Source organism: Pelobates fuscus, chromosome 1 (genome assembly GCF_036172605.1).
Source record: "Pelobates fuscus isolate aPelFus1 chromosome 1, aPelFus1.pri, whole genome shotgun sequence".
NCBI lineage: Eukaryota > Metazoa > Chordata > Amphibia > Anura > Pelobatidae > Pelobates > Pelobates fuscus.
The window spans coordinates 185,365,825-185,380,865 of record NC_086317.1 but is presented as its reverse complement, the minus strand read 5'-3'; the positions used below and the strand labels follow the sequence as shown (position 1 = coordinate 185,380,865).

Sequence of the window (15,041 nt, the reverse complement as noted above, 5' to 3'; positions counted from 1 at the left end):
ATGCTCCCCCACCACACAATACTGCCCCACCACTCGACAATACTGCTCCTACCTCCCCACACCAAAGCCCTACTAAATTCCCAATATTAAAGTCTCCATGCCTACTTAACTCCCACTCCCCCACAATACTACCCCTACAACCCAACAACACAGCTCATATCCCCCACAATACGGCCTCTACAACCCCACAGTACTTCTCTTATCCCCCAAAATCTGCCCCCACCATCCACACTGCTACCCTATCCATCCACTAAAGCACACTCCCCCACAATACTGCCCATACTTCCCCGCAATACTGCCCCTACCACCACACATACTGCTCCTGTCCCCCACAATACCTCCCCTACCACGCCACAATGTTGCCTCTACCAACCCTCAAATACTGCTTCTGGTGGGGGGCACAGGAGCTCTAGAAAGGGACACAGGGCCTGAGGTGGGTTGGACAGGGGCTGCCAAAACAAATAAAAATGGATTTAATAAAAAAAATGTACCCCCCCCCTCCCTGAGGCTAGGGAGGGGTGAGACAGGAGCTGGAGCCTGCAGTCATCACACAGCAGCAATTGAAGTCGGCCAGCCTCTCCAGATGATGTCAGGAGGAGGAGGTGTGACTTCTTCTCCTATCCGCTGGGGAGTCAGGGAGAAGAGCAGTGGAAGTCATGCCCCCTCCTCCTGACATCATCAGGAGCGGCCGGCGACTTCAATTGCTGCTGTGTGATGGCTGCAGACTGCAGGGGAAAAGGTAATTAGAAAAATCTGAGTCCCCAGCCAGAGGCAGGGGATTCAGATTTTTGCCCCCCCTACTCTGGCACCCTAAGGTGGCTGCCTGTGCCTCCTTATGAACGCGCTGGCCATGCCCACAATGCTGCCTCTACCAGCCCACAAATACTTCTATCACCCCTAATACTGCCCACATCTCTACAATTATGGCCCTATTCCCCCACTAAAACCAACTCCCCACAATACCGCCCCCTACCACCTCACAAAACTGCCTCTACCACCTCCCAAATACTTTTGCCCCCAACAATTCTGTCCCTGTCCTTCCACTAAAGCCCCACTCAATACAATAATGCTCTTATCCTCACAATACATCCCCTACCACCCCACAATCCTACTCCTGTCCCCCACAATACTGCCCCTACCCTTACTAAAGTCCAGCTCCCTACCACACCAAAATACAGCTCCTATCCCCCACAATATTGCCTCTACCAACCCACAATACTTCTCCTATACCACCTATTACTGTCCCCACAATGCTGCCCCAATGCTCCCTCACCACACAATACTGCCCCACCACTCGACAATACTGCTCCTACCCTCCACACCAAAGCCCTAATAAATTCTCAATATTAAAGTCCCTATCCCTACTTTACTCCCACTCCCCCACAAAACTACCCCTACCACCTCACAATACTGCTCATATCTCTACAATACGACCTCTGCAACCTCACAATACTTTTCCTATCCCCCTAATACTGCCCCCACCATCAACACTGCTGTCCTTTCCCCCCACTAAATCCCACTCCCCCACAATACTGCCCCTACCATCTCACAATACTGCTCCTGTCCCCCTCAATACTTCCCCCTACCACCCCACAATATGGCCTCTACCACCCCACAAATACTTCTCCTATCCCCTATAATACTGCCCCATCCCCACAATTCTGGCCTTATTCCCCCACTAAAACCAACTCCCCACAATACTGCCTCTACCACCCCACAAATACTTCCTCTATCCCCCCTAACACTGCCCCCACCACAATTCTGGCCCTGCCCACCAATTAAAGCCCCAATCCCCCACAATACTTCCGCTACCACCCCACAATACTACTGCTCCTATCCCCCCACACCAAAGTTCTAATCCAAACACAATACCAACCCATTCCTCACAATACTGTTCCTATCCCCCACAATCACCCTGATCCTTCACACCACAATTCTTCCCCTACCCCCTCCTTAATTCCCAATATTAAAGTCCCTAAATATATATATATATATATATATACATACACAAATATATTTATGTATGGTAGCTATGGTAACTATGGTAGCTAATATGTGTGGGAGCACCCATATAACAGACTTCTTATCTGTCAATTCAGGTGGACTCTTAAAGTGTCATCATGCCTGAACCGTGAGTATATATTATCTATCTATTCTTGCTCCTTACTTTCATTTTTTTACTTACCTGAATATTTTTGTATTGACAATATTAATATATATGTTTTTCTCTTTTTTATTTCCTTATACAATGTCAGAGAGGTAAGAACATTTATAGTTTTCTTTCAATCATTTTCAAGTTACCACTTCACATATCATCTTAAGTCTACAAATGTTTTATGTCACTTTTGTCATTGCTATCCTTTTTATTTATACGTTTTGCTTCTTCATTTTTTTTTAAAGAGAAAATCAAAAATCTCAGCTTCTCGAAAACTTCTTTTAAAGGTAATTACTTGGATAAGTAATTGATAAGATGGAAATGCCATAAAGAGATAGGAAGAGTGTTTTATGACAGCAGATGAGGTTGAAAGACTGTAATTTGTGATGTTAATAACAATAATAATTTCAAAGAGCTCTGTTCTAACTAGTACTAATTAGTAACGAAGTACCACAAGTAGGATAATCACTATAGAATCCAGCAAGCATTCTGGTGGTTATTCGTTTCCTTTTACATTTTTGCACTACTTTTTAGAACAGCAGTTCCCAAACTCTGTGGCGCAGTGCCATGGGGCTCCGCAATGGGCACACAGGGGCACACCCCTGATCATACACCAGGAACCGTGCCATACCTCGGAGGAGCTCTAACTTGCAATGTTGCAGACTAGAGTTCACTCTCACCACTTAGACTACCAGGCTTCTCCACCAGACCACCAGGGTTTAGTACTGTCCCTCTTCCAGGCATAGGTAAGAAGGGGGAATATGAAATTTATTATTTTTTTAATTTTAAAAAAATTATATATTTATCTGCTTTTCTATCCCCACAGACCCACAACAACTCCCCTGATACACATACCGCCCACACTGTACCCCTCACACACACTGTACCCTTGACACACACTGCCCACCCTTTCACACACACACACACACACACACACATACTGAACCCCTCTCACACATACACACTTTACCACACACACACTGCACCCCTCTCACACACATTACACCCATCACACACATTTACCCCATACTACATCCTTCACAAACCCCTCAAACCCACACTACACCCCTCAAACCCACACACACACACACAATGCACCCCTTACACACACACACTAATGCCCCTATCCCCTACTACAGCCCATATCTCGGCAGATCCCAGGTAAGTTGTCAAACTGTTCCTAAACAGTGTGACTACTTACACTGGGAGGGCACAACGGAACTCCTCGCACCATAATGAGTACAGAGTGCTGTAGTGGTTATTGTGCCGGGATTGTTTCTTTAAATAATCTACCAGTGCCCCTCCCAAGATTAGGTTCTGGATCTGCCCCGACCAGGAAACATTTCTGCTAAACTGGTACCCAGTATATGCCGTAGCGCTGTATATTTATACAACCTAGACATTTATTTTGACTTGGGGCACCTTGTAAAAATATTGAAATACTAGAAATAATATATATATATATATATATATATATATATATATATAAATATATCTTAAAATAAAAAAAGATGATTGACAGTTGGTTGCAAAACCAAAATCTATTAAGAACAGAAATTGCATGCGGAGCATGGCAAAGGTCATGAATAGGAGGGGAATTTCTCTCACTTTTTTTTTTTTTACATTTCTTGAAGAGTTTGATGTTAGCAAAGGCAAAGGAGGCATGGGATCAAGAACATGTAAATACACAGTTGGAAAAAGAAAGATACCTGAGTGAGAGAGTGCCTCGTGCCAACAGCCATGGCATTACATCAGCTGCCTTACAGGTAAAGAGTGTTGTGTTCTGTGTGTATGGTGGATGTGGCTAGTTAAATGTGCTTATTTTTCACATGATATCATGATAAAGGTATATTGTTGAGATTAGGTACCTTATTTGCACTAGATTGTGTTAATTGTACGGTAGTACACTTTATTTGCACAAGGTATAAATGTTTTTTATGATATAGATATTTTACTTGGATTGGGGGCTATAGGCTATATTATTGAATTTGTATAATATTAGTGACTGTTAAAGATTTTAATTATTAATGATGAAGGGATTGAATTTCTAAGGTACTTGAGGTACTATCGCATTAGGTTAGGATTACATAGGTTACACTGAGAGCACATTTTTTAAATAGTATATTTTTTAAATGGCTATTGTATTTCTGCTCAGAGGCCAATAGTGTTTTGTTGTCCTTGTATGTACACTGTACAGTAGTGATGTCCCGAACGGTTCGCTGGCAAATAGTTCCTGGCGAACATCGCATGTTCGCGTTCGCCACGGACGGTGAACATATGCGATGTTCGGTCCGCCCCCTATTCGTCATCATTGAGTAAACTTTGACCCTGTACCTCACAGTCAGCAGACACATTCCAGCCAATCAGCAGCAGACCCTCCCACACAGCATACAATTTAGATTAATTATGAAGCTGCATTCTTTTTTTTTTCTCTTTTTGTATTATTTTTTTGGTTTGTTTATTATACATTATCCTCCATAGCCAGTAACCTGTGTTTATTATACATTATCCCCCATAGCCAGTAACCTGTGTTTATTATACATTATACCCCATAGCCAGTAACCTGTGTGTATTATACATTATCCCCCCATAGCCAGTAACCTGTGTTTATTATACATTATCCTCCCATAGCCAGTAACCTGTGTTTATTATACATTATCCTCCCCATAGCCAGTAACCTGTGTTTATTATACATTATCCCTCCCATAGCCAGTAACCTGTGTTTATTATACATTATCCTCCCATAGCCAGTAACCTGTGTTTATTATACATTATCCCTCCCATAGCCAGTAACCTGTGTTTATTATACAGTATCCCTCCCATAGCCAGTAACCTGTGTTTATTATACATTATCCTCCCATAGCCAGTAACCTGTGTTTATTATACATTATCCCCCATAGCCAGTAACCTGTGTTTATTATACATTATACCCCATAGCCAGTAACCTGTGTGTATTATACATTATCCCCCCCATAGCCAGTAACCTGTGTTTATTATACATTATCCTCCCATAGCCAGTAACCTGTGTTTATTATACATTATCCTCCCCATAGCCAGTAACCTGTGTTTATTATACATTATCCTCCCACAGCCAGTAACCTTTGTTTATCTTACATTATCCTCCATAGCCAGTAACCTGTGTTTATTATACATTATCCCTCCCATAGCCAGTAACCTGTGTTTATTATACATTATCCTCCCATAGCCAGTAACCTGTGTTTATTATACATTATCCTCCCATAGCCAGTAACCTGTGTTTATTATACATTATCCTCCCACAGCCAGTAACCTTTGGTTATCTTACATTATCCTCCATAGCCAGTAACCTGTGTTTATTATACATTATCCCTCCCATAGCCAGTAACCTGTGTTTATTATACATTATCCTCCCATAGCCAGTAACCTGTGTTTATTATACATTATCCTCCCATAGCCAGTAACCTGTGTTTATTATACATTATCCCTCCCATAGCCAGTAACCTGTGTTTATTATACAGTATCCCTCCCATAGCCAGTAACCTGTGTTTATTCTACATTATCCTCCCATAGCCAGTAACCTGTGTTTATTATACATTATCCTCCATAGCCAGTAACCTGTGTTTATTATACATTATCCTCCCCATAGCCAGTAACCTGTGTTTATTATACATTATCCTCCCACAGCCAGTAACCTTTGTTTATCTTACATTATCCTCCATAGCCAGTAACTTGTGTTTATTATACATTATCCCTCCCATAGCCAGTAACCTGTGTTTATTATACATTATACCCCATAGCCAGTAACCTGTGTGTATTATACATTATCCCCCCCATAGCCAGTAACCTGTGTTTATTATACATTATCCTCCCATAGCCAGTAACCTGTGTTTATTATACATTATCCTCCCCATAGCCAGTAACCTGTGTTTATTATACATTATCCTCCCACAGCCAGTAACCTTTGTTTATCTTACATTATCCTCCATAGCCAGTAACCTGTGTTTATTATACATTATCCCTCCCATAGCCAGTAACCTGTGTTTATTATACATTATCCCTCCCATAGCCAGTAACCTGTGTTTATTATACATTATCCTCCCATAGCCAGTAACCTGTGTTTATTATACATTATCCCTCCCATAGCCAGTAACCTGTGTTTATTATACAGTATCCCTCCCATAGCCAGTAACCTGTGTTTATTATACATTATCCTCCCATAGCCAGTAACCTGTGTTTATTATACATTATGCTCCATAGCCAGTAACCTGTGTTTATTATACATTATCCTCCCACAGCCAGTAACCTTTGTTTATCTTACATTATCCTCCATAGCCAGTAACCTGTGTTTATTATGCATTATCCCTCCCATAGCCAGTAACCTGTGTTTATTATACATTATCCCTCCCATAGCCAGTAACCTGTGTTTATTATACATTATCCTCCCATAGCCAGTAACCTGTGTTTATTATACATTATCCCCCATAGCCAGTAACCTGTGTTTATTATACATTATGCTCCATAGCCAGTAACCTGTGTTTATTATACATTATCCTCCCACAGCCAGTAACCTGTGTTTATTATACATTATCCCTCCCATAGCCAGTAACCTGTGTTTATTATACATTATCCTCCCATAGCCAGTAACCTGTGTTTATTATACATTATCCCTCCCATAGCCAGTAACCTGTGTTTATTATACAGTATCCCTCCCATAGCCAGTAACCTGTGTTTATTATACATTATCCTCCCACAGCCAGTAACCTTTGTTTATCTTACATTATCCTCCATAGCCAGTAACCTGTGTTTATTATGCATTATCCCTCCCATAGCCAGTAACCTGTGTTTATTATACAGTATCCCTCCCATAGCCAGTAACCTGTGTTTATTATACATTATCCTCCCATAGCCAGTAACCTGTGTTTATTATACATTATCCCCCATAGCCAGTAACCTGTGTTTATTATACATTATACCCCATAGCCAGTAACCTGTGTTTATTATACATTATCCCGCCCATAGCCAGTAACCTGTGTTTATTATACATTATCCTCCCATAGCCAGTAACCTGTGTTTATTATACATTATCCGTCCCATAGTAAGTAACCTGTGTTTATTATACATTATCCCTCCCATAGCCAGTAACCTGTGCTTATTATACATTATCCCTCCCATAGCCCGTAACCTGTGTTTATTATACATTATCCCCCATAGTCATTTATCGTTGGACCTAGGCAGCATGATGTCTTAGGCCGGCCCAGAGAGTGAGTGAGTGAGTGAATAATATAATATATATGTTCAGAAACATATTAGTAATATATGTAAATCAGGTTCATGCAAAGAGGGTTAAAAGGTATTAAAGAAAAACACACTTATTGCATCAAATTTACAAAGCCAAACTTTTAAAAGCTTTCCTCATTTCTTTCTCGGGATGAGGAATATATCAGTTGTAGACTGAGGATTTCCATCTGCCCAATCTTTTAATAATATGCACTGGAGTGTCATTGTTGAAGGAGACCGAAGCTGCCCCTATTCTAAATGAAAGACCCGAGACATGGATACAACCTAATCTTAGGAGTAGTGTTCTGATGTAGAAGATGAATTTAGCCGTAGTCAGAGTGATTCAGTGAGAGTAGTGGTGAAATGTGTGTGGCATGACTGAGTGTGGGTAAGTAAGAGTCAAGTATTTTAACTGGGCACTAGTTCTAGGTGGGATAAAGTGGTATAGCGGATGGATGAGTAGTTTGGTTAGTTTTAGAGGTTTGTAGAGAAAGTATATAGTGATCATGATTTTTAGCGATATCCAATATTTTTAAGGTGGTCTCAAACAAACATAAAATGCTATATAAAATTTGTGGGAATATCGAATAGTTGTGTACAGTAAATCAGAGAGGGCTCAGAATATCGAACCATCGATCGGTATCCAACCTTGTGCAAATGGGGAGTTTGCGGTTGTGCAAATGGACTGTTTGCAGTTGTTTGCGGTGCGTTAAACGGGGAGTTTGGTCTGTCACTGTGAAACGGGCGTAACCCTTACACTACCTGATCGATACAACATCATACCTGATGTTTTAAAGCATGGTATTCCAAACAATTTAGGAATGTTAGGTGATTTATGCCCTTTATGGAAAACGAGACCTTAAAACCAGACTCTGCATCAACTATGTAATTTTCCATGGGAGTTTTGCCATGGATCCCCCTCCGGCATGCCACAGTCCAGGTGTTAGTCCCCTTGAAACAACTTTTCCATCACTATTGTGGCCAGAAAGAGACCCTGTGGGTTTTAAAATTTGCCTGCCTACTGAAGTCTATGGCGGTTCGCCCTGTTCGCAAACATTTGCAGAAGTTCGCGTTCGCTATTCGCGAACGGAAAATTTTATGTTCGCGACATCACTACTGTACAGTGATAATAAAGTTGAGTTTGATCTTAACTGAGGTGCATTTTGCATTATATTATGTGGGCTGCACCAAGAAGGGGGTTTAATAAATATTAAAATCAGTGTACTAACTTAGGATTTCTGATATTCTAACAGCAATTGTGCAGAGAACTACATGAGAAGGTTGGAATTGTGGACGAGGAAAGATATGACATTGAGGCAAAGGTTATTCACAACACACGAGAGGTAAAATCATGTACTGTTTGTTGTGAAACTTGTCTATCTTACTATGCATATAAGAAAAAAAAAAGAAAAGAAAAAGAAAACTAAACAAAACTAACAAACAAACAAAAAAAAACAATGAATAATGAAATGGTCCAAGAGCCTAAGCCTAATTCTGCAGCAATGCAGATAGCTGGAGAAGGCTATTTAGTTAAGTCAATGGAAAAATAATAAAAGTATACCAATCAGCCATTAAGAGCTATGCACAACACTGTCTTGTATAGGAGAAGGAGATTAAGGAGAGAGAAGCCAAACCTAGGTTTATTGGCACTCAGGGCAGAAATATATGATGACACCCCTCTCACTGTAGATTTTTTTGTGTTTTGCTCTGTATCCAACCATTTTTTGTTGAGAATATTTGGAAACACACTCACATGCATACACTGATCAGCAACAACATTAAAACCACTGTCAGTTGAAGTAAATAAATAAAATGTCAATTAAAGGTTAATTTCCCACACATGTGGATTTTTAAATTGCAATTAGTGTCTGTGTGTGGTGTATCTATCTAGATAGATCTCTATTGTAACGGCACCCCGGATAGGTGAAGCCTTGTGGAAGACTGAGACAGTTTTTACAATATCCAATCATGTACAAGTACAGTATGGAAACACTCCCACATAAGCAGTACAACTCCTCCTCTCTATCCTGGAGATAATTGGGTTAAATGCTCGAAGTAACTCAAATACCTCCAGGGATAGAGAATATCCCCATTTTACAATAATAGTAAAAACACATTAAAATACATGTTTTCCTAATATACCGAACGGAACCCCCATACTCAACGTATCCCCAGATAGCTTAGATCTGAGCGATCAATATAACCGAACAGCGATCAGATCCCATACATATAGTCAAATTACCATGGAGTTAAAGTTTGTACTTTGTGCATTTGATGAAACAAATGAGCTCCATGGGTTTACTATCTGGTACAGTTCTGTTTGTGTAGTGTCAATTTACCGAACGGACCGGCATTCATATGAATTGGAACAAAGCGATGGATGGGAGATCTGCCACATCTATGCATGGATGTATCAATGTATGTATACTACCACTGCATACCCGGAACATACCGCAAGACTGGAGGTGCCCTGACCCAGTCATCTAGCCATCACTATTTGGCCCTTGTCAAAGTAACTCAGATCTTTTCGATTGACCATTTTTACTGCTTCCGACATATTAAAGGACCACTATAATCACCCAGACCACTTCAGCTTAATGAAGTGGTCTGGGTGCCAGGTCCATCTAGGATTAACCCCACCTGCTATAAACATAGCAGTTTCAAAGAAACTGCTATGTTTACACATGGGTTAATCCAGCCTCTAGTGGCTGTCTCATTGACAGCCGCTAGAGGTGCTTCCGCGCTTCTCACTGTGATTTTCATAGTGAGAAGACACCAGCGTCCATAGGAAAGCATTGAGAATGCTTTCCTATGGACTGACTGAATGCGTGCGCGGCTCTTGCCGCGCATGCGCATTCAGACGATGACGTCGGAAGGAGGAGGAGAGTCCCCAGCGCCGAGGGAGCCCGGCACTAGAGAAAGGTAAGTGTTTAAACCCTTCCTCCAACTTCAGCCCGGCAGGAGGGGGACCCTGAGGGTGTGGGCACCCTCAGGGCACTATAGTGCCAGGAAAGCAAGTTTGTTTTCCTGGCACTATAGTGGTCCTTTAAATTTAAGAACTGGCTGTTCACATGTTGCTTTATATATATCAATCCTTGACAAGTGCCATTGTAACAACATAATCAATTTTATTCACTTCACAAGGTGACACACACAGGTTACAATGGCAATTAAAGGTTAATTTCCCACACATGTGTATCTATCTAGATAGAGGTAAATAGATCTCTATGTATGGATGTATCAATGTATGTATGTATGTATGTATGTATGTATGTATGTATTCTCTATCTACAGTTGCATAATGTTGCAGAAGTTTTTTTGAAATGTAAAAAATATGACTGATAATGGTTTCAATAAATGTCTTCTTTCGAAGGATATTGATCATATAAAGGCATTTATTATCACATAGTTGTTTGGCTTCTGTATAAATCAAAATGATAACAGAAATCACCTAAATGGCCCTGATCTAAAGTTTACATACCCCTTGGATACCCCCCTCCCCCCCACACACACACCGTTTAACATGGCAATTAAAGGTTAATTTCGGCAATCTCTTGATAGCAAGCCAAGGTCACGTAGACCAAGAAGATTTCAGCCACAACCTGGTGGTGGCTTACTGATGTTTTGGGGGGTGCTGACTCTAAAGGCATGGCAAAACTTGTGAAAATTTATGGCAAGATGAATGCAGCATGTTATCAGAAAATACTGGCAGACATGTTACATTTTTCTGCACGAAGGCTACGCATGGGACGCTCTTGGACTTTCCAGCAAGATAATGACCTCTCAAGGCCAAGTTGACTCTCCAGTGGTTACAGGAGAAAAATGTGAAAGTTTTGGAGTGGCCATCACAGACACTCTGGAGCGATCTCAAACTTGCGGTTCATGCAAGACGACCAAAGACTTTGCATGACCTAGACGCATTTTGCCAGGACGAATGGGCAGCTACACCAGCTGCAAGAATTAGGGACTAGAGTTGAGCGGACACCTGGATGTTCGGGTCCGGCGGGTTCGGCAGAACTTTGAAAAAAAGTCTGGGTTCGGGCTTGAACTTGAAGTCAATGGGGACCCGAACTTTTGGGCGCAAAAATGCCTCTAAAAACATCCTGAGAAGGGCTAGAGGGCTGCAAAAGGAAGTCCAAGAGAAATGGGATTATTTACAAGTTTCACTACTGAAGGCAACAGAAAATTGCATTAGGCTTATCAGTAAAAGCAAAAAAACTCAAGAAACCACTGTGGTACTCCGCAGATGTGGCCAAAATAGTAAAAAACAAAAAGTTAGCATTTAGAAATTATAAAAAAAACCAGAGTGAGGAAGACAGAATGATCTATAAGATTAGGCAGAAAGAGGCTAAGCAAGTTATAAGAGCTTCCAAATCACACACAGAAGAGAAAATAGCACAGTCAGTAAAAAAGGGGACACAACTTTTTTTAGATACATAAATGAGAAAAGAAAAGTAAAACAAGGATTAGTTAGATTAAAAACAAAAGAAGGAAGGTATGTAGAAGAGGATAAAGGTCTAGCTGACTGCCTCAATGAATATTTTTGTTCGGTATTTACAGATGAAAATGAAGGAGAGGGACCTCAGTTAAGAAAAAGGATAAATGATTCATTTATTACACGTGAGTTTACAGAGGAAGAGGTTCTATTTCAACTGTCAAAAGTAAAGATAAATGAGTCAATGAGACCTGATGGAATGCACCCAAAGCTATTAAAATAGCTTAGTGGTGTACTAGCAAAACCATTAACAGATTTATTTAACCAATCATTGATAACAGGAGTAGTCCCAGAAGATTGAAAGTTGGCGAATGTTGTGCACATTCACAAGAAAGGTAATAGGGAGGAGTCGGGCAACTATAGGCCAGTAAGCCTTACTTCAGTAGTGGGGAAAGTGATGTAAACCATGTTAAAGGATAGGATTGTTGAACATCTAAAAACACATGGATTTCAAGATCAGAGACAACATGGGTTTACTTCCGGGAGATCATGCCAAACTAATCTTATGGATTTTTTTGATTGGGGAACTAAAATTATAGATCAGGGTGGTGCAGTAGACATTGCTTACCTAGATTTCAGTAAGGCTTTTGACACTGTTGCACATAGAAGGCTTTTTAATAAACTGTGATATTTAAGTTTGGATTCCAATATTGTTGAATGGGTAAGGCAGTGGCTGAGTGATAGGCAACATAGGGTTGTAGTCAATGGAGTGCATTCGAAGCTTGGGCTTGTCACCAGCTGGGTACCTCAGGGATCTGTACTTGGACCCATTCTCTTTAATATTTTTATTAGTGATATTGCAGAAGGTCTTGATGGTAAGGTATGTCTTTTTGCTGATGATACTAAGATATGTAACAGGGTTGATGTTCCAGGAGGGATAAGCTAAATGGCTAATTATTTAGGTAAACTAGATGGTCAGAGTTGTGGCAACTGACATTTAATGTGGATAAGTGCAAGATAATGCATCTTGGACGTAAAATCCCAAGGGCAGAGTACAGAATATTTGATAGAGTCCTAACCTCAACATCTGAGGAAAGGGATTTAGGGGTGATTATTTCTGATGACTTAAAGGTAGGCAGACAATGTAATAGAGCAGCAGGAAATGCTAGCAGAATGCTTGGTTGTATAGGGAGAGGTATTAGCAGTAGAAAGAGGGAAGTGCTCATGCCATCGTACAGAACACTGATGAGACCTCACTTGGAGTATTGTATGCAGTACTGGAGACCGTATCTTCAGAAAGATATTGATACCTTAGAGAGAGTTCAGAGAAGGGCTACTAAACTGGCTCATGGATTACAGGATAAAACTTACCAGGAAAGGTTAAAGGGTCTTAACATGTATAGCTTGGAGGAAAGACGAGACAGGGGGGAAATGATAGAATCACAGTTCGATTCCGGAGAGGGAGTCTGAGAAACAGCTACCATATGCAAGGAAGGCAGCAGATGCACAAATGACCCAACTCCCTACGCGGGAAGGTAGTGACGACAAATAACAATACAGGACTCTTTAGAGGCCATGCAATTGTAATGAGTCCACTTGAAATCCTTTAACAATGATCATTTGGAGGGTAAGTCTGGTGCAGAGCAACTGACCTGTGCGTGCTGCAGCTGAAACTCCACTATCGCCTGCTGCTGCTCGCACAGTCTCTCCAGCATGTGCAAGATGGTGTTCCATCTTGTGGGCACGTCGCATACGAGGCGGTGAGCGGTAAGGCCAAAGTTACGCTGCAGCGCAGACAGGCGAGCAGCAGCAGGATGAGAACACTGAAAGCGCGCACAGCCGCTACAGTGAATGCCACATCCTGTTCCAAGTTGCGGATCAGTCTGGTGATGGCTTCTGGTATCCAGTACTCTTTTTACTGAAGCTGCATCAGGGTCCTGGTATGTGGCCGCACAAACGCTGGTGCTCAACACCAGGGGGCATGCAGTTACCCTGCACCAGACCCTGCTAATCCATTCCACACTGTGACTCCTAACTTCAACATCATGCATACTGGGCTCCAATCATCTGACCGCCGCCCAGTGTCTGGGTCCCGGTCACCAAACTGCGAAACTGCGAATGGCTCATTAAATCTGTTATGGTTCCTTTTATCGCTCCATCTGTTACTTGGATAACTGTGGGAATTCTAAAGATAATACATGCCGACGAGCACTAGGGGACGGCAGCTCCGCTTATGCACCCGCTCCCTCTTATGCTGTGCTGGTGCCTCTTCCTCCAAACTGCACACATCACTCGCACGACCTGTGGGGTCTAGGACCTCATCATCCTCCACATTATCTTCCACCCACTCCTCAACCCTGCCCTCCTTGCCGGTCTGCACACTGCAGAAAGCCACAGCAGTTGCCACCTGTCTGCAAAGGACATATGGAAATTGTTTAAGAATTGTATCCAGGCAACAGTTTTCCCTATAAACTGACCTCTCAGTTTGACTTGTGAGGGTTTTGCCCCCGAATTACAATATTGTTATTTTGGTATTTGACGGTTCTATTTGACTGTCAGATATGAAGTGCAGGCCGCAAATGTACTATTTAGCACCCCAAAAAAATTGAATTGGTCAAACTGCGCTGTAACCACAGTATTTGATCGTTCTATTTGACTGTCAGATATGAAGTGAACACCCCAAATTTACTTTTTATCACCCAAAACAATTAGAATTTTTCAAAGTGCGCTAAAAGCAAAGTATTTGACGGTTCTATTTAACTCTCAGATATGAAGTGCACCGCAGGCCGCAAATGTACTATTTAGCAGCCAAAACATTTGAATGTTTAAAACTGCAATGTCACAGCACTATTTGACGGTTCTATTTGACACTCAGATATGAAGAACACGCCCCAAATGTACTTCTTAGGAGCAAAAAAATGGGAATTTTTCAAAGTGCGCTGTAAACACAGCATTTGACTCTTCTATTTGACTCTCAGATATGAAGTGCAGGCATCAAATTGACTTTTTAGCACCTAAAGAATTACAATTTTTACAACTGCAATGTAAGCACAATATTTGACGGTTCTATTTGACTCTCAGATATGAAGTGCACCGCAGGCCGCAAATGTACTATTTAGCAGCCAAAAAATTAAAATGTTAAAAAATGCTATGTCACAGCACTATTTGACGGTTCTATTTGACTCTCAGATATGA

At 41.4% G+C, this 15,041-nt stretch overlaps 1 protein-coding gene across 2 annotated transcripts in view; it reads left to right on the top strand.

Moving 5' to 3' along the window:
* Positions 1-15,041, top strand: part of TNNI1 (troponin I1, slow skeletal type) — a 281,023-nt gene that overhangs the window by 54,345 nt on the left and 211,637 nt on the right. The window contains exons 1-5 of one of the 2 annotated variants that reach the window (XM_063453172.1): positions 656-739; positions 2,100-2,135; positions 2,401-2,442; positions 3,790-3,921; positions 8,665-8,754. In XM_063453172.1, coding sequence (XP_063309242.1) covers positions 3,796-3,921; positions 8,665-8,754 — 216 coding nt within the window. In that variant the 5' untranslated portion in view covers positions 656-739; positions 2,100-2,135; positions 2,401-2,442; positions 3,790-3,795. Of the gene's footprint in view, positions 1-655; positions 740-2,099; positions 2,136-2,400; positions 2,443-3,789; positions 3,922-8,664; positions 8,755-15,041 lie in introns of those variants that run through there. The other variant, XM_063453173.1, reaches the window with a different exon arrangement.